The sequence below is a fragment of the Hypanus sabinus genome, chromosome 29 (assembly GCF_030144855.1).
Source record: "Hypanus sabinus isolate sHypSab1 chromosome 29, sHypSab1.hap1, whole genome shotgun sequence".
In the NCBI taxonomy this organism is placed as follows: Eukaryota; Metazoa; Chordata; class Chondrichthyes; order Myliobatiformes; family Dasyatidae; genus Hypanus; species Hypanus sabinus.
The window spans coordinates 11,342,662-11,361,002 of NC_082734.1; the positions used below are offsets into that span (position 1 = coordinate 11,342,662).

At 46.6% G+C, this 18,341-nt stretch overlaps 2 protein-coding genes across 3 annotated transcripts in view; one reads left to right on the forward strand and one right to left on the reverse strand.

The window, feature by feature from the left end:
• Positions 1-18,341, reverse strand: part of LOC132382980 (uncharacterized) — an 86,535-nt gene that overhangs the window by 20,256 nt on the left and 47,938 nt on the right. Inside the window, exon 4 of one of the 2 annotated variants that reach the window (XR_009508513.1) lies at positions 16,326-16,927. The exons of the other annotated variant lie outside the window; for it this stretch is intronic. The gene's annotated coding sequence lies outside the window, so the exon portion shown is untranslated. Of the gene's footprint in view, positions 1-16,325; positions 16,928-18,341 lie in introns of those variants that run through there. 2 annotated transcript variants of the gene reach the window in all.
• Positions 538-10,927, forward strand: LOC132382981 (matrix Gla protein-like). The gene is made up of 4 exons (XM_059953628.1): positions 538-708; positions 4,405-4,434; positions 5,053-5,122; positions 8,466-10,927. Exons 1-4 carry the CDS (start codon positions 654-656, stop codon positions 8,668-8,670), a joined length of 360 nt encoding a protein of 119 aa, XP_059809611.1. The 5' UTR covers positions 538-653; the 3' UTR covers positions 8,671-10,927.

Sequence of the window (18,341 nt, forward strand, 5' to 3'; positions counted from 1 at the left end):
TCACCCTGAGGCCGGGCAGGAACAAGAATTCCAGACCTATTCAATATCAATTCCCTCTGCAGAACTTTTGTCCAGCGGTCTGCTCCTGGATACTTTCCCAGTGTTTTTTGTGCAATGCCATTGGGTTTCAGTTCCCCAGACTTTTCCCCACCCCCTCCCTCGCACAGCACCTCCCATCCCATCTCCCTCTCACACCGTGAACTCAGCTGACACCTTGAGTTGTGAGTGTGATGCTGTGTACATGCTACAACTTTTTCAAAGAGTTAAAATCTCCCTCCTGTGTATCCCAGTCCTAAACACTACCTCCTGCCCACATACCCTCCCCCTCACTCCCCACCCTTCAAAACCCCACTCCTCAATGAATCCAGGCCTTCTTGTTACCTGGAAAAATACTTCCCTGAGAAAAAAAAAGAAAGCCTTGAGCGGAGCCAGCTTGGCTGCAGAAGATGCTTTCATAATAGTTCCTCTGTCCTTTGGGACCATTTGCCAAAAATGTGCCCACACCCCTAATCCAGAGCATTAGTCAGAGCTCGCTCGGCTGAGTAAATAAGCCTCCTCTTATAAGGGTCTCTGGAGCCGAGCTCTGCTCAGACACGCACAGGGCCAGCTTGTTGGTGTACAGAAGACGTGGAGCGACCAAGAGCTGAATCAAGATGAGGACCCTGATTCTCCTCGGACTCTGTGTTCTGGCTGCAGTCTGCAATGCAGGTAGGACCCGGGTCAACCCTAATCCCAGGCATAAAGAACATGGAGATTTTATTTGACTGGGTGCAACTTTTGATACAGACAATTGGAACATAATCAGGGTTTTTATATATTTTTAAAACAAACACCGAGGGCTTGAAGCACTGTGTTTATTTTGGATGAGAGTTACTGAGGGAGAGCCTCACTGTCAGAGGGACAGTACTGAGGGAGTGTCTCACTGTCAGAGGGACAGTACTGAGGGAGTGTCTCACTGTCAGAGGGACAGTGCTGAGGGAGTGTCTCACCGTCAAAGGGACAGTACTGAGGGAATGTCACACCGTCAGAGGGACAGTACTGACGGAGTGTCTCACTGTCAGAAGGACAGTACTGAGGGAGTGCCTCACTGTCAGAGGGACAGTACTGAGGGAGTGTCTCACTGTCAGAGGGACAGTACTGAGGGAGTGCCTCCCTGTCAGAGGGACAGTACTGAGGGAGTGTCTCACTGTCAGAGGGACAGTACTGAGGGAGTGTCTCACTGTCAGAGGGACAGGCAGAGAGACAGTACTGAGGGAGTGTCTCACTGTCAGAGGGACAGTACTGAGGGAGTGTCTCACTGTCAGAGGGACAGGCAGAGGGACAGTACTGAGGGAGTGTCTCACTGTCAGAGAGACAGTACTGAGGGAGTGTCACACTGTCAGAGGGACAGTACTGAGGGAGTGTCTCACTGTCAGAGGGACAGTACTGAGGGAGTGTCACACCGTCAGAGGGACAGTACTGAGGGAGTGTCTCACTGTCAGAGGGACAGTACTGAGGGAGTGTCTCACCGTCAGAGGGACAGTACTGAGGGAGTGCCACACCTTATTTCAAGGTGACGTCAATATTTTCTCATACTCATGTGGATTTGGAAGACCCAGTGCCTAACATTTTAATTAGACATAGTGCCAATTTGAACACCACAGTCTGCAGTCCTATGGCAGGCTATCCAGCTTTTCTCGTGGTCGGGGAAGGTAACCGAGGCTGAACCGTGTCCCTCCATGTGTGTCGGTCAGTTACTGGTTGCTCTCAGTCGGGGAGGTCACAGGACCAGGAGCAGACTATCGCTACTCGGGAAGTACCTGTGTTAGTTTTTTATTTCGTGCTGGTGGTTTCCTAGACAGTGATTTCCACGTCCAGCAGCCGACAGATTGTACAAACTATGGGTAACATCCATGCCTTGGATCTGGTGGTTTGGCTTCGATATCTGCAGTCCAGTTGTACTGAGCTCAGCCACGCTCGCCCAGGGAGCCGTGAAGCTGAGGCAGCTACCACCTACCCGGGGCATCCTCACCAACACCCACAAACGGTGGAGAGACGACCATTCATCAGAAGGACAGGCTTTCAAAGTTCAAAGTAAACTTATTATCAAAGTACATTTAACCCTTACATACTGTTCATATTCTATACCTTCACGGTTTGCTCTGGGTCAATTTTGACCCGGCCCAAGTATCTCCTCATAACAAGTGTCTATGCCAAATTTTGAACCACCGATCTATTTATAATTTATAAATAACCTATCTAACATTAATAAATGGGTGATTAATCCTTAATTAATGTTTCTGAGATGTAAAATCCATTTCATAGATACGGGTCGAATTTGACCCGGAACAGCCTCAATGTACAAAAATTTGCAGCACCCGTACAGAAGTTTAAAATTTTTAAATATTTTCATTTTTGCACATTTTGGGTCACTTTCGGAAAAGTCATCAAATTCCAGCTAAAAAAAAAGGCATTTAGGGCGTTTTGACTGCTGTGAAATGTCAAAACGGGTCACATTTCACCCGAACAGAATGTAAGGGATAAGTCACTGCACGTAACGTAAGATTCATTTTCTTGCGGCCGTTTCCCGGTAAGTGCAAGAAACACAACAGAATCAATGAAAGGCTCCACCCCACAGGACGGACAAGCAACCAGTGTGAAAAACACAACAAGCTGTGCAGATACAAAAAGAAATAATAATAATAATAATACTAATAAATAAATAAGCAATAAATACCAAGAAGATGAGGTGAACCGCCCTTGAAAGCAAGTCAATAGGGTGTGGGAACACTTCAGTGATGAGGTGGGTTAAGTATCCCCTTGGGTTTAAGAGATTGATGGTTGAGGGGAAATAACTGCTCCTGAAAGTGTAGACTTCTCAAAGCAGTGGAGAACTCCATTAACCCCTTGGTTATCGGTAGAGTAGGTCTATGAATACTAATTTGCTCAACCGATGGATGTTTTCAAGGAATGGTTTTCTCCGCGCATTTTGCGTCATGGAACGTTATACACACGTGATTTTCCTTTGGCAAACGGAGGGACACTGGCCACAGATGGCAAGAGATATCCCTGTGGAGTGCATCACAGACAAATATTACGCCACCTCTTTGAGATAACGTGGTGCTCAATCCCTGGGAGTCTGATCCTTTTTGCAGCATCTCAGCCTGGAGTTACGGGGACAAACTAGTCGCTGAACTTCCAGAACAGTACCCCACTAATTGACACATGCCTCAAGGCACCCTGCAGCTGTGAAAGAGCCTTTGCAATATCAGACATTTTCAACATCAAAAGCAACTGCAGATGCTGGAAATCTGAAATAAAAGTTGAAAATACTCATTAGGTCAGGCAGCAGCTGTAGAGAAAACACAGTGCTAACATTTCCGGTCCAAGGGTAAGTTTTTCAGAGGTTTGGAGGACGGATAGAATGGAGGGAATATAGGGTGAGGTTAGGGTTGCCGTAGTGACAGGTTATTGAGGGAAGAAGCAAAGCATTATGTAAACGATTTGAAATGAGTTCAAAGGCCTGTTTCAGACGGAGGAAGTCAGTTAATTATAATTGTTGAATTTGAAATGTTGGAACATCAGCTGAAAGAAGATAAGGAGCTGTTTCTTGAGCTTTTGTTGAGTCTTATCAGCAGGGTTTCAGGGTCCGCCATGGCTCATGGTAGAGACGAATTCACTCATTTCCCCAAGCCCACCATGGCTCACTGTAAAGAGGGATTCTCATCACTCATTCCATCAGTAATCAGGAAACTCCTTCTCAGCAACATCTCAAATGCTTGCTTTTTTTGCCGGTGGGGGGAGGGGGGATTGTTGCTCGCTGCCGCTTACGCGAGGGAGGGAGGGAAGCTGGGGGGGGGGTAGTTAGGGGTTCTCACGTTTCACTATCGTTCATTCTTTGTGGTACTTCTCTGTTTTTGCGGATATTTGAGAAGAAAAAGTATTTCAGGATGTTTATTGTATACATTTCTCTGACATTAAATTGGATCTTTGAACCTTTGAAGAAAAGCAATTAATGTTTCAAGTCTGAGGCCCTTCCTCAGAACAATCTTCAAAGATCCTGGGCCTGAAACATGAACTGTTCCTCTCCCCTCAGATGCTGTCCGACATGCTGAATGTTTCCAGCATTTACTGTTTTCACTTCATCTGAAGTTTTTTCATTTACACTCCCTTCTCAGGAATTGTATTTTTCATTTTCAGGCTTCGACAAGTGGGAGAATACAAATTCCCTGAAACCATTTCCTGAACACCGCAGACCAATTAACATTTTAACCCTCTGAGACCATAAGGCTATATTCCAGAGGGATTGCTTTAACTCGCTGAATATTGTGTTTTTAATTGCTTTTGCTATTTAAAGAAAATCGATTTTCGTAGTTGTTGGTTGCATTTGTTAACGTCACTAATGAGAGCTTTTTCTCTCTGCAGATTCCTCAGAGTCCAATGAGATTGACGATGGTATGTTAGAGTTTATTAACGGGCTTTTGCATAATCGTGTGGTGGGCAGGGCAGGAGGTAACGTATTGGAGCCCAGGATGCTGGCACTCACAGTGAGGCAAGGACACAGAGACAGGAAGACAGGATTACTGTCAGTACACTGTGGGACAACTTGCAATAGGGGTACTGGGATTGAAAACCTGGGGCCCATTGGGTCAAGGAGTCACACCACAGAGAGTCAGTGACACTGAGACACAGAGGGTCAGACATCGAGACACAGAGGGTCAGGGACTCTGCAGCAGGAATTCTGGCTGCCCTGGGGCGAACTGCGGCAGGGGCATCCAAATGGAGCACGGACACGAGGACCGACCAGTCCAGAGGCACTGCGACGTGCTGGGGCAGGGTTACGGAGACGGAGATGCCGAAGCGCATTGAGTCCGGGAGACTAAAACAAGCAGAACCCGTGATCTGAGAGTGGGGGCGGTGCCCTGGGAACCGTACTGAAGCTGTAATTGTAAGCTAAAAGTGCTGTGCTGAGGGATGTGGTGTGCAGTCAGGTATCACTGAGTGAATTTTGAAGGAGCAATTTTCTTGTGAAGACCGGACCGCTTTCATTGATGTAATTCCTTTCTCTTGCAGTGCTGTTCCTTGGGAGGGGAGATGCCTATTCCTTTATGAGACCTGCAAGGCAACCGTACGGATGGGAAAGGTTTGTTTGCCTTTATAAGGTCACATCGGGTTTAATACTGGACTGGCCATTGGTAGTCATCTGAGCATTGGAATATTGGTCCGGGCTGGGAAGATAACTGATGGTAAGGGTTAAGAAATCACATGCGCTTCCGCCTTCCCTTTCTGAGTATTGTACACAGACTAGCTGCCACCTTTCCCCACGCTCTCCTCCATAGGCAGTCCCCAGGATTAACTCAAAGTTCTGGAGGAACCCAGCATCTACAGGGAGGAACAAACAGATGGTGTTTCCACCTGAGGCACGTGGGTCTCGGCCTGAAACGCCGACTGCTTATTCCCCTCTACAGATGCTGCCTGGCTGCAGGATTTTGTGCTTATTATCCCGGATTCCCAGCAGCTGCAGGATCTCTTCTGTCCCTAGGATTGAGAGCGAATTGCTGAATGGGGTTCTGAAGTGGCTGATGAGACCAATGTTCAAATCCAGACTCTTCCACCGACAGAGCAGGAGAGAGCTAAAGCAGAGGGTTGAAATTTTGTGAGTGTGTGCGAGTGTGCGTGTGTAGCACCCCATTCCTGCCTTCTCCCCATATCCCTTGACTCCGCTATCTTTAAGAGCTCCATCTTTGGGTGGTGAGGGGTGCAGAGGGCTCTTTCTGTCACTTACACAAGGATCCTATGTGCACGACCTTGGGATTCTCCAAACCAGCCCACTGAATTCCTTATAAGGTTATATGGAAGGCAGATAAGAGTAAACAGCTGGTATTCTTCTCCCAGGGCTGATAGCTCTAGTACTAGAGGGCATGCATTTTAGTTCAATGGGGGTAAGGAGATGTGCCGAGCATTTTTGGAGAGTGGTGGGTGGCTGAAATCACTTCCAGGCTTGGTATTGGAGGCAAACACAACAGAGGTGTCTATGAGGCAGTTAGAAAGGAACGTTAATGCCCAGGGGATGGGGGGACGTGGACACTGCAGAGGCAGGGATTAATTTAGTTATTCATTTAATTAGTTTGGCATAGCTTCATGGGCTGAGGGACCATTCCAGTCCAGAGCTGGTCCCTGTTCTATGTTTTGTGCTCTGCATTCATTATCAGAATCAGGTTTAATAGGGGAAAAAGTGCACCGGGCGTTTCGGGCCAAAGCCCTTCGGCATGACCGGCTTTTCTCCCACAGTTCTGATGAAGGGTCTCAGCCTAAAACGTCGACTGCTTGCTCTTTTCCACAGATGCCACCTAGCCTGCTGAGTTCCTCCGGCGTTTTGTGTGGCTTGCTCGGATTTCCAGCATCTGCAGACTTCCCCTTAGGCAATAGACAATAGGTGCAGGAGTAGGCCATTCAGCCCTTCCAGCCAGCACCGCCATTCACTGTGATCATGGCTGATCATCCACAATCAGTACCCCGTTCCTGCCCTCTCCCCATATCCCTTGACTCCGTTATCTTTAAGAGCTCGATCTAACTCTTTCTTGAAAGCATCCAGAGAATTGGCCTCCACTGCCTTCTGAGGCAGAACATTCCACAGATCCACAACTCTCTGGGTGAAAAAGTTTTTCCTCAACTCCGTTCTAAATGGCCTACCCCTTATTCTTAAACTGTGGCCTCTGGTTCTGGACTCCCCCAACATGTTCCAACAGGAACATGTTTCCTGCCTCTAGCGTGTCCAGTCCCTTAATAGTCTTATATGGTTCAATCAGATCCCCTCTCATCTTTCTAAATTCCAGTGTATACAAGCCCAGTCGCTCCAATCTTTCAACATATGACAGTCCCGCCATCCCGGGAATCAACCTCGTGAACCTACGCTGCACTCCCTCAATAGCAAGAATACCCTTCCTCAAATTTGGAGACCAAAACTGAACACAATACTCCAGGTGGGGTCTCACCAGGGCCCTGTACAACTGCAGAAGGACCTCTTTGCTCCTACACTCAACTCCCCTTGTTTGCGATCAGGTTTAATATCGCTGGCGTATGTCGCAAAATTTGTCGTTGTGCGGCAGCAGCACAAAGTGATGCATGATGAACGTAATCCAGATGGAATATAAGGTGTTGCTCCATCCCCCCGCCCCCCGAGGGAGGCCTCACTTTGGCACAAGGGGAGCCCGTGGACCGACACAGAATATACACGTGTAAAGCAACTACAGAACGCAGAATATAGTTTAACAACTACAGAGCAAGTGCAGTGTTGGTAAACAAGGTAATAATTGGGTTACTTGTGAGGTCATGCCCAAGTTACCCCCAAGGGGGTAGAAGCTGTCCTTGAGCCTGGTGGCACGTGCTTCCCGGTTTTTGTATCTTCTGCCTGACGGGAGAGGGGAGAAGGGGAGAATGTGCAGGGTGGTTGGGGCCTTTGATTAATGCCGGCTGCTTCGCCGAGGCAGTTGGACAGAATCCATGGAGCAGAGGCTGGTTTCTGATGCCTGGGCTCTCTGAAGTTACTTGCTTTCATATGCAGAGCAGTTGCCGTGCAAAGCCGTGATGCATTTGGACAAGGTGCTTTCTACAGACTATCGGTAAAATAGGTTAGGACGTTATTCCTTAGAACTTACAGGAGATCTGATAGAGGTATACAAAATTATGAGAGATATATATTTAGGGTAAATGTTGGCACGTGCTGTTCTAGTGATCTGAAGGTAGCTGGTTCGAGCCTTGGCTGAGGCTGAGTGTGTGTCCTTGAGCAAGGCAATTAACCACACATTGCTCTGCGACGACACCGGTGCCAAGCTGTATGGGTCCTAGTGCCCTTCCCTTGGACAACATCGGTGGCGTGGAGAGGGGAAGGCTTGCAGCTTGGGCAACTGCCGGTCTCCTATACAACCCTGCCCAGGCCTGCACCCTAGAAACCTTCCAAGGTACAAATCCATGGTCTCACGAGACTAACAGATGCCTATATTCTATTTAAGAGCAGGCAGGCTTTTTCCACGGAGGTTGGGTAAGACTACAACCAAGGGTTAAGGGTGAAAGGTGAAAAGTTTAAGGGGAACATGAGGGGAAACTTCTTCACTCGGAGGGTGGTGAGAGTGTGGAAGGAACTGCCAGCACAAGTGGTACATGCAAGATCGATTTCAACGTTTAAGAGAAGTTAAGATCAGTACATGGATGGTAGGGGTAAGGAGGCCAGGTGGAGGTCGATGGGAGTAAGCAGATTAAATGGCTCAGCACAGACTAGATGGGCTGAAAGGCCTGTTTCAGTGCTGTACTTTTCAATAACTCTTTAAAAGTTCGACAAAACACTGTGGGTACTGTACTGCTGTACTGTTCTACGTTCTAAAACGGCCTGCACAAACTAGATGGGCCAAAGAGCCTGCTTCTAAATTCAACGTTACTTTCTGCAAAGTGCTTGAAAGGGTTACTTACTTCCTGTGTTGGTTCTCCAGGCCACGACTCAAGTCCATGTACGAGATGAACAGAGAGCAGTGCGAGGATTACCCGCACTGCGGTCGTCCGATAAGACCGACCAGAGGCAGACGCGCTTACAGCGGATTCTTCGGCGGCGGCTGGATGCGTCCCCAAAGCCGCGGCATGTTGCGGCCTCACCGACAGAGAAACGGCCGGTTCGGGAAACAGTACGATGGGTACTAAGGGTGGGGGCAACAGCAAAACCAGCACACACATCCGCACGCACAGACATACACACACACATGGACACGCGCACAAACGCACGCACGCAGACACACTCGCACACAGGAATCTGTGGTTGGCAGGACAGTGTCAAATAAAATCAGGACATGTTAGAAAGACTCAGCTGGTCAGGCAGCATCTGTAGTGAGGGATGTTCCATTAATGATAAGTAACACACACACAATGCAGGAGCTACACAGCAGGTCAGGCAACATCTGTGGAGGGGAATAAGCAGTCAACATGTTGGGCTCCCTCCATAGATACTGACTGACCTGCTGAGTAGCATTTTGTGCATGTTACTCAAAATTTCCAGAATCTCCTGTGTCTCTTCTATAGACGAGAACCCTCCAACACACCCTGAATGCACCTCAATATCCCACGGGTTTCTGGTGTACCTGCCCCAGGGTGATTCAGTGTGACAGCTTCTGTTCACCCCAGTAACCCTCCTCATTGCCCCTGGACCTATCAATTACAGTATCTCCCCTAAATGCTTCTCATTCCCTTACCTGCTGAGTGCTTCCAGTATTGCCTTTTTATTTCAGACTTCCAGTATCTGCAGTTTTTTAAAAATTTTCAGCCGAGTAATGCTACCAGGCGGAAAGGCAATGGAATCTTCCCTGGCATCCAAGCCATTAACATCCTGCCTTGGGGCCTGTTGCCCAGTTGTGTGGGGGGCAGTTTTTTTTTCCCAGTCGCCATGTTACCTCATTCCCGAGAGAGGTGCCGGGAAAAGGGTCTCACACCAAACTCCGTGTCCGCAGCTTGCTCCTAACGGGATCAGGCGGAGAAAATGCCACGGGCATTCAGCCAGTACCCGTGGAAGGAGAACCATTACAGATCAGGAGGTCTTTGATGAAAGGTCGTCAACCTGAAACGTCAGCTCTGTTTCTCTCCCCACTTATGCTGCCTGATCAGCTGAGCATTTCTGCCGTTTTCTGATTTTATTTCACATTTTCTTTCACTCCTGGAACGATCTCCACACAGCACTGAGGCTTTGGCTTTAGCTAATCTCCCTCCATTCATTCACCAAATCATAGCTAACACTACCAGCTCCACTCCTTCCCCTACTCATACCCTCACTGGAGACAGTTATTAATGTTGGGCTTTCTCACAGTAAGCTGCCACGGGAAGAGATCAGAGAGGAGTCAGCGCTCATTGACCATGGGGGAAGGGTGGGGTGTGATGGCCAGAGGAACACAATCATGTTCCCCTCATTCTGTGGAACGAGAGGGTTCCCGTAGAGGTGACTCACTCAGGGTTGGGGGCGTCCTCCATCTCAGTCCAACTGGGATGAGGAAGAGGGGTGCCTCTGCCCCTTAACAGGGGAACTTAATGTCCCAGCCCCCTTTGGGTGGGTACCATTCTCGTTGACTGAAGAGATCCAATCGTCAAGCGATGCAGAAAGGGAGAGAAGTGGTGGTGGGAAAGTGACATTGGACAGATGATGGACTGGCAAGAGGGGAAGCATGTAAGAGTAAACTAAAGTTCAAAGTCAATGTCACCATACACAACCCAGAGTTTCACTTTCTTGTGGGCATAACTCAACAGGTCAATAGAATAATAAGCATAACAGAATCAATGAAGGACCACCCAGCTTGGATGTTCAACCAGAGTGCAGAAGACACCAAGTTGCTTGAATACAAAAATAAGGAAGAACAACAATAAATAAATAAGCAATAAATATTGAGAATATGAGATGAAGAGTCCTTGAAAGTGAGTCCATAGGTTAGGAGAATATTTCAGTGATGGGGCAAGGTGAGTGAAGTTATCCACTTTGGTTCAAGAGCCTGATGCGTGTGACAGAGCAGTACAAAGCAGACCAGACGGCTGACCTCTTCGGGTGCACGTAACCTTTCCACTACAGCGGGGCTGAGAACTTCCTTAGAACCAGTGGCAAAAGGAAGGCAATTTCAGCTCAAGAGCAGCAAGGTGCTTTTCTCCTGAGGGAGGTGGGTAGAGTTAGCAGCCTCTGGGGCAGGATTGCCCAGCACCTGTTCCAGACTGCCCCAGCTCAGTAGATTGTACTCCAGTTAACAATATCAGTAAACAACGCAGTGTAAAGCATATCGGCAGAGAAAAATAAAATTATAGTCTGCAATATATACTGTATATTATACACTTAAACCTTGTAAATACATCCTGTTTGCGACTTGAACCTGTAACAGCTCCTTATCGACCTCTGTTTGAAGCTTACAACCTAATCATAATAGGTGCAGAGTGTAATTGAAATTTTCAATGGCATTTACAAGAATATATAATAAAGAAATATTGAAAGTTTCACTCTGTGCCCGTCTACTTTTCACTGTAGGATTGAGCGGGTGAGATGGAGTGGTGAGTACCATGGTGTAAATGGGGTTTCGATGGCGACTCTAGCTGAAGGGCCTGCTTCTGAGTTGCGTCTCTCTCCCTAAGCCACGAACCTTGCCAGCAGCATCCATTTCTCAGGAGGTAACAACGAACACAACGTGGCCCAGAATTTTGCCCCCCTTCCCGGCCACTCTGTTCTGAATTTGGACGAGTGTTTGTCAGAAGCCAGAATCAGCGTCTGTAACCCTATTCTTTGACAGCCCTGTTCAGCGTCTATAACCCTATCCTTGGACAAACGTGTTCAGTGTCTCTAACCCTATCCTGAGACCACCGTGTCAGCATATGTCATAAAATTTGTTGTTTTTGAGGCAGCAGTACAGTAATATTAACAACTGTGAATTACAGTACATATATATAAAATAGTTAAATAAGTATTGCAATAAAGCAGTGAGGTAGCGTTCATGGATTCAATGTCCATTCAGAAATTGGATGGCAGAGGGGAAGAAATGAATCATTGAGCAAGTGCCTTCTGTACCTCCTCCCTGGTGGTAGCAATGAGGAGAGGCCATGACCTCGGTGATGGGGGTCCTTAATGATGGATTCTGTCTTTTTGAGGCATCGTTCCTTGAAGATGTCCTGGATGCTGGGGGGGCTAGTGCCCACGATGGGGCTGACTGAGTTCGCAAATTTCTGCAGCTTATTTTAATCCTGTGCAGTCCCCCCACCACCACATATCAGTGATGCAGCCAGTTGGAATGCTCTCCACAGTACATCTGTAGAAATTTGCAAGTGACTTTGGTGACATACCAAAGCTCCTCAAACTCCTAATGAACTCCTTTGTAGCTGCATTGACATGTTGAGCCCAGGACAGATCCTCAGAGATATTGACACCCAGGAACCTGAAATTGCTCACTCTATCCACTTCCGATCCTTTTATGGGGACTAGTTTGTGTTCTACCTCTCTTCGAGGACTGCAGTGTGTACAGGAGCCTGGCCTTAAAAGGTGAATCCAAATCCCACCACAAGGAATTAAAATAAGTTTATTTAAACAAACCTGTTGTTAAAAGTTGGCGATCAGTATTGGTCACTGTAATACAAGGTGTCTGTTGAAAACCTGCAGCCACTTTAGGATCAGAATCAGATTTAATATCACTGCCATACAGGTATGTCATGAAATACTTTAACTGGCTGCATCACTGTCTGGTAAGGAGGGGTGGGGGGCTACTGCATAGGATCGAAATAATATGCAGAGACTTGTAAACTTAGTCAGCTCCATAATGGGTACTAGCCTCCATGGTATCCACAACATCTTCAAAAAGCAGAGCCTCAAAAAGGTGGTGTCCATTACTAAAGACCCTCATCGACCCAGGACATGCCCTCTTCTCGTTGTTACCATCAGGGAGGAGGTACAGGAGCCTGAAGACACACACTCAGCGATTCAGGAGCAGCTTCTTCGCCTCTGCCATCCGATTTCTGAATGGACACTGAACCCATGAACTCTACCACCTACTTTTTTATTTCTATTTTTGCACCACTTATTTAACAATTTAATAAATATGCTTTAATTTACAGTTTTTTCTATTATTATGTATTGCATTGTACTGCTGTCGCAAAGACAACAAATTTCAAGATCCATGCCGGTGATATTAAACATTCAGATTCCGATTCTGGTAAACAGCACATCAGCATCGGTATACTGCATTACACAATAAACAAACTGTAAGTTACAATTACTATATACAGGTGTCCCCACTTTACGCCACTTTGCTTTTGCAAAAGACCTACATTAGTAACCTGTTTTCGCTTTACAAAGAGGATTTTCACTTTTAAGAAAAATTTTCCCATATAAATGAATGGTTCTTCGCTTTACGCCATTTCGGCTTAAGAAAGGTTTCATAGGAACACTCTACCTTTGTAAAGTGGGGTACACCTGTATACAGTACTGTGCAAAAGTCTTAGGCACATACATATAGCTAGGGTACCTAAGGCTTCAGCACTGTACTGAACATTGGTTAAAGTAGGAAGGTGTTGGGAAACAGAAACAAGAGTTTGGCTTTGTACTAGCTCAGTCATATTAGATGTTATTTGGTAACTGGAAAGACATAAAGTAAAGTACTGTGCAAAAGTCTTGGGCACCCTAGTAATACGTGTGCCTGAGACTTCTGTACAGCACTATATGTATATAAAATTAAGTGAATAGTGCAAAAAGGTAGCAAAAAGAAGTGAGTTGTTGTACTTGAGCTCATTGTCGGTTCAGAGATGTGATAGCGGTGGGGAAGAAGCTGTTTCTAAAACATTGAGTACGTGTCTTCTGGCTTCTGCACCTCCCAAACATGAGAAGGTCTGCAGACGCTGGAAACCCAAAGCAACCCATGTAACATACTGGAGAAACCCAGCAGGTCAGGCAGAAGCTATGGAAAAGAGTAAACAGTTGACATTTCGGGCCGAGGACCTTCTTCAGGGACTGAGAAGGAAGGGGGAGCGTGTCAGAGTAAAAAGGTGGTGGGAGGGGGAAAGAAGGCGATAGGTGAAGTCGGGTGGGTGGGGAAAGGTCAAGGGCTGGAGAAGAAAGAATCCGATATGAGAGGAGAGTGGACTATAGGAGAAAGGGAAGGAGGAGAGGACCCAAGGGGAAGCAATATGCAGGTGAGAAGAGGTAAGATGTTAGAGTAGGGAATGGGGAGGGTGTAATAGTTTTATCAGAAGGAGATATCAATATTCATGCCATCTGGCTGGAGGCTTTCCAGACAGAATATATGGTGTTGCTCCTCCACCCTGAGGGTGGCCTCATCTTGGCACAAGAGGAGGCTATGTATCGACACATTGGAACAGGAACGGGAATCGGAATTAAAATGTTTGGTCACTGAGAAACCCTGCTTGTGGCGGATGGTGTGGAAGTGCTCGATGAAGTGGTACCCCAGTTTACAACGGGTCTCACCAATGTGGAGGAGGCCCAACAAGAGGTCATGTCCTGGGTGATGGGGGACCTTCACGTTGGACTGTGTTTGTGACTCCAGGTGGCTCACTCTGAAATGGACTTTCGAGTTAGGCTGGGCCACAGTGTTGTTCAAGAACCTGATGTTTGTAGGGTAGTAACTGTCCCTGAACCTGGTGGTGTGGGACCCAAGGCTATTCTACCTTCTGCCTGATGGTACAGTACTAACAAGAAGAGGGCATGGCCTGGGTGGTGGAGATCTTTGATGATGGACACTGCTTTCTCGTGGCAGTAGCGCTCCTTGTGAATGTACTCAGTAGGGGGCAGACTTTGCCCGTGATGGACTTAGCTGTGAGGCTGAGATAGCTGTCAATCACAGAAGCAGGAGCATATCAGCTGTGCGGGGAGGGCAGTGGAGGGGCAGTCAACTCTGCTGTCACCCACTGGGACAGGTCCTCACAACGTGCACTGCAATCTTGGCTAATGGGTCACCAGATTTTGAGCTTAATGGGCTGCTGTGAGATTCCAGTCCCAGCAACAACTTCAAACTAACCACAACGCCTGCAAATAATTACATGATGGAACAGCAAAGGATGTGGCTACTCTAATTCTTGACACCTCAATCCCAATGGGAACCAATTTGAAGATTTAAATGGTCCCATGCTGGCTACCAATGTGTTGATTCTGTTCAGTTTGCCGTAATCAGAGAGGCAGCCACAACACTTGAACTGACACATTCTAACCTCGTCCCGACACAACCCACCCCCAAGCTCTGAAATCGCCAGCCCAATTCTGCCTTTCAGTTCCCACGGATTGATCGTCCTAGAGGAACCACAACCCTGCCGTGCCTCAATGACCTGGAGAGCTACGTAGACTGGAGTCAAGTCTTTATGCTTTGGCTCTTGGTAGGGTCGCCCACGCCAAACAGGTCAAAGGGTAGAGGCCAGACTAAGAGTGGTCCACTGGTCATCCAGGTTCGGGGGTTCAGTTCAGGGCCAACAACCCTGGCTGGTAAAACAAAATTGTTACGGAAACAGCAATGAAGAATCCTTCTGCATCTGAGTGCGACGGTATTCCTGAGTCTCCACCGGAACTAGCTTGGCAGACAGTAGTGAAAACCGAGAGGAAGCTACTGTCATGATGAAGGAATCTCTGAACAACATCAGCAACTTAATGAGCAGTAACGTATTTGAATTGATAGCTCTGTGAGTTTGCAATGGGCTGTGTTGTAACTGTGAAAAAAGTCACCAGAAAGACACCGATATGAGTGGATATAGAAGCTTCTATTCGACAAAAATGAGAAAAGGCTCCATATTCAAGGCAATCTTTGAAGAAGAGGCCTGCGTGACCCATTATTACATGATAACAGCAGGACAATTCTGTTACAATGTATCTATGCTTCCTTTGAATTACAGATAATTTTCAAACACCTCCTTCTTCATATTGGCACGTGGCCAAGTGGCTAAGGTGTCGGTCTAGTGATCTGAAGGTCACTAGTTCGAGCCTCAGTTAAGACGGCGTGTTGTGTCTTTGCGCAAGGTACTTAACCACACATTGCTCTGTGACGGCAGTGGTGCCAAGCTGTATGGGTCCTAGTGCCCTTCCCTTGGACAACATCGGTGGCGTGGAGAGGGGAGACTAGCAGCATGGGCAACTGCCGGTCTCCCATACAACCCTGCCCAGGCCCACGCCCTGGAACCTTTCCAAGGTTCTCGAGACTAACGAATGCCTGTTTATTTATTTACCTCTTTCTTCACACTCACACTCCAGGCACCCAAGGGTCTCGGCCTGAAACGTTGACTGTACTTTTTTCCCCATAGATGCTGCCTGGCCTGCTGAGTTCCTCCAGCATTTTGTGTGTGTTACCCAGGATGAATGCTAGTCTGCATTGACTCTCTCCTGTCGCACTCATGCAGACACTCCAGGTGGTCTCCAGTTCCAGGAAGACCATTGTTCTGAGCTGGGGTTTCAATTCAATCTGCAAGCACGTTCCAATCTGAAGGATGGCTGCTGTTGAAATTAATATTTGCCAGATACCCTAACTCCAGAATACACATTGTAATCTCATCAGTGGATAACAACAGCTGTTTTCATCTCCTTGGCATCTTTAGCACCGAAAAGCAGACGGGGAGTGTTACACTAGAGCACTACCTAACGCTGTTTGGTACAGGAGATATTAGGGCGGGTGTCGAAAACCTTGAACAAAAAGGTAGGTTCAAGTGTACAAGTACAGTGAGGTACAGGTGCAACAAAAATATTCCTTGCAACAGCATCACAGTCACTTAGGTGCCGACAACATGCAAGTTACACTGCACAGCAATTTCTTTTCCAGAAGTTTTGCTTCCTTAGAATTTTTTTCTGTTTGCGATAGACTGCTTGAAGTCGAACACAGATATAAATTCAGACGACACACGCAAAATGCTGGTGGAATTTCCAGCATCTGCAGATTTCCTCCTGTTTGCGTATAATTTCAGACGACTTGTATCATGTAGGAATTTGGAGAAACAAGAACTAAAACTTTTACTGAACATAACGCATTTAATGGTGTAACGGGGCTGACACTTTGCAGCAGTTCAACTGAGTTAAAAGTGTTTTGTTGATGATCTTCTTTTGTACTCGGTATCTGAGGCTTCTCACTTAAGTGTCCAACAATAATCAGTCAGCATGGATGGATTCCAACAGCCTCTGATACTGTTTCTCCATAACCGCAATGTCTCAGTGGAACCTTTCACCATGCTCGTCACTGACAATGCCAGGACTTGCAGGGGAGAAGTCCAAATGGGAATGCAGGAAATGAATCTTCAGTAACATGGTGCATTTCATGGTTTTGTATGCTTGAAGCATGTTGTCAATCAGCTGGACATAGTTTGCTGCTCTGTAGTTGCCAAGAAAATTTTCAACAGCATCCTCGAATGCCTTCCATGCGATTTTCTCCGCTCCCATTAGAAGTTCTTTAAATTGCCTGTCATTGATGACCTGTTTGATTTGGGGACCAACAAAAATGCCGTCCTTAACCTTGGCATCAGTTATTCTGACTTGAAGTAACGAATATAGATAACTTTTAAAAATGGGGTGTGATAGGGAAATTTCATGGTGATTTTCATGATCAGCAGCCATAACCCATAAAAATACACCCAAAAGTATTCATGAAGCTAAATCTTTATTGTCCAGTGTTATCCATAAATTATATAACCATATAACAATTGCAGCACAGAAACAGGCCATCTCGGCCCTTCTTGTCTGTGCCGAACATGTACTCTCACCTAGTCCCACCGACCTGCACTCAGCCCATAACCCTCCATTCCTTTCCTGTCCATATACCTATCCAATTTTACTTTAAATGACAAAAATCGAACCTGCTTCTACCACTTCTACTGGAAGTATGAGGCAGTAAAGAGAGAGAAAAACAATGACATTGCAAAATCAAGGTCTTAGTGCAAAACAAAAAGACACAATTTTAATGAGGGGTATCAACATCATTATGTGCCGTGCTGTGTGACGTAGGTGACCATGACCATGATTGTTCTTGGCAAATTTTTCTACAGAAGCAGTTTGCCATTGTCTTTTTCTGGGCAGTGTCTTTACAAGATGGGTGACCCCAGCCATGATCAATACTCTTCAGAGATTGTCTGCCTGGCGTCAGTGGTCGCATCGCCAGGACTTATAAAATGCACCGGCTGCTCATCCACCACCTGCTCCCATGGTTTCACATGACCTTGATTGAGGGTGGGGGGAGCGGTGGTTAAGCAGATGCTACACTTCACTCAAGGATGACCTGTAGACTAGTGCAGAATAACAAAAAAACTCAAATTGTAACAATAAACTCAGAATAGAAGTCAGAACCTGCCTGTCTGCTGAACGCTGATGCCATCTAGTCAAAACATTTTACTTTCGCCATTGTGCCTTGTCAGTTGTTTTGACTGCCTGACAATGTTTACCGGTGTCATGAGTTGTAGCTTATGTTTGCCTGATGTGAAAATTTCTATGTTCTGACTTTTTTTAATCGTAAAAAAAAAACATTTAAAGTGCTGTGTCCAATGCCCAGTGCAATGGTTGGTCTATGCAGCTGTAAAAAAAAGTTAAAGAGAACATTGTTCCTCACTGATCCGATTTGACGCAAAGGACACATCTCACTATATGTTTCGATGCTTCAATGTACACGTGACAAAGGTAAGCCGATTTAATCTTCTTCCTCTAAACTTTCCCCCACCCATCTTTAACGTATTGGCCATTGCTCCTTGACGAAAAGAACGGCTTCGGCCTGTACCTCACCTCACTCCAGCACGTAACAACAAACTCAACTGAGATATTTTTTCCTGGTTTAGTAAATTAGGCTGGAGACAGTATTTCAGGATAAGGGATGCTCATTTAAGACTGATATGAGGAAGAA

Bases quoted from the DNA above. Each gene is read 5' to 3' on its own strand.
- LOC132382981 (XM_059953628.1), top strand. From the start codon at position 654: ATGAGGACCCTGATTCTCCTCGGACTCTGTGTTCTGGCTGCAGTCTGC. The intron at 4,435-5,052 runs GTATGTTAGAGT...TTTCTCTTGCAG, and splicing joins GTCCAATGAGATTGACGATG to TGCTGTTCCTTGGGAGGGGA. The intron at 5,123-8,465 runs GTTTGTTTGCCT...TTGGTTCTCCAG, and splicing joins CAACCGTACGGATGGGAAAG to GCCACGACTCAAGTCCATGT.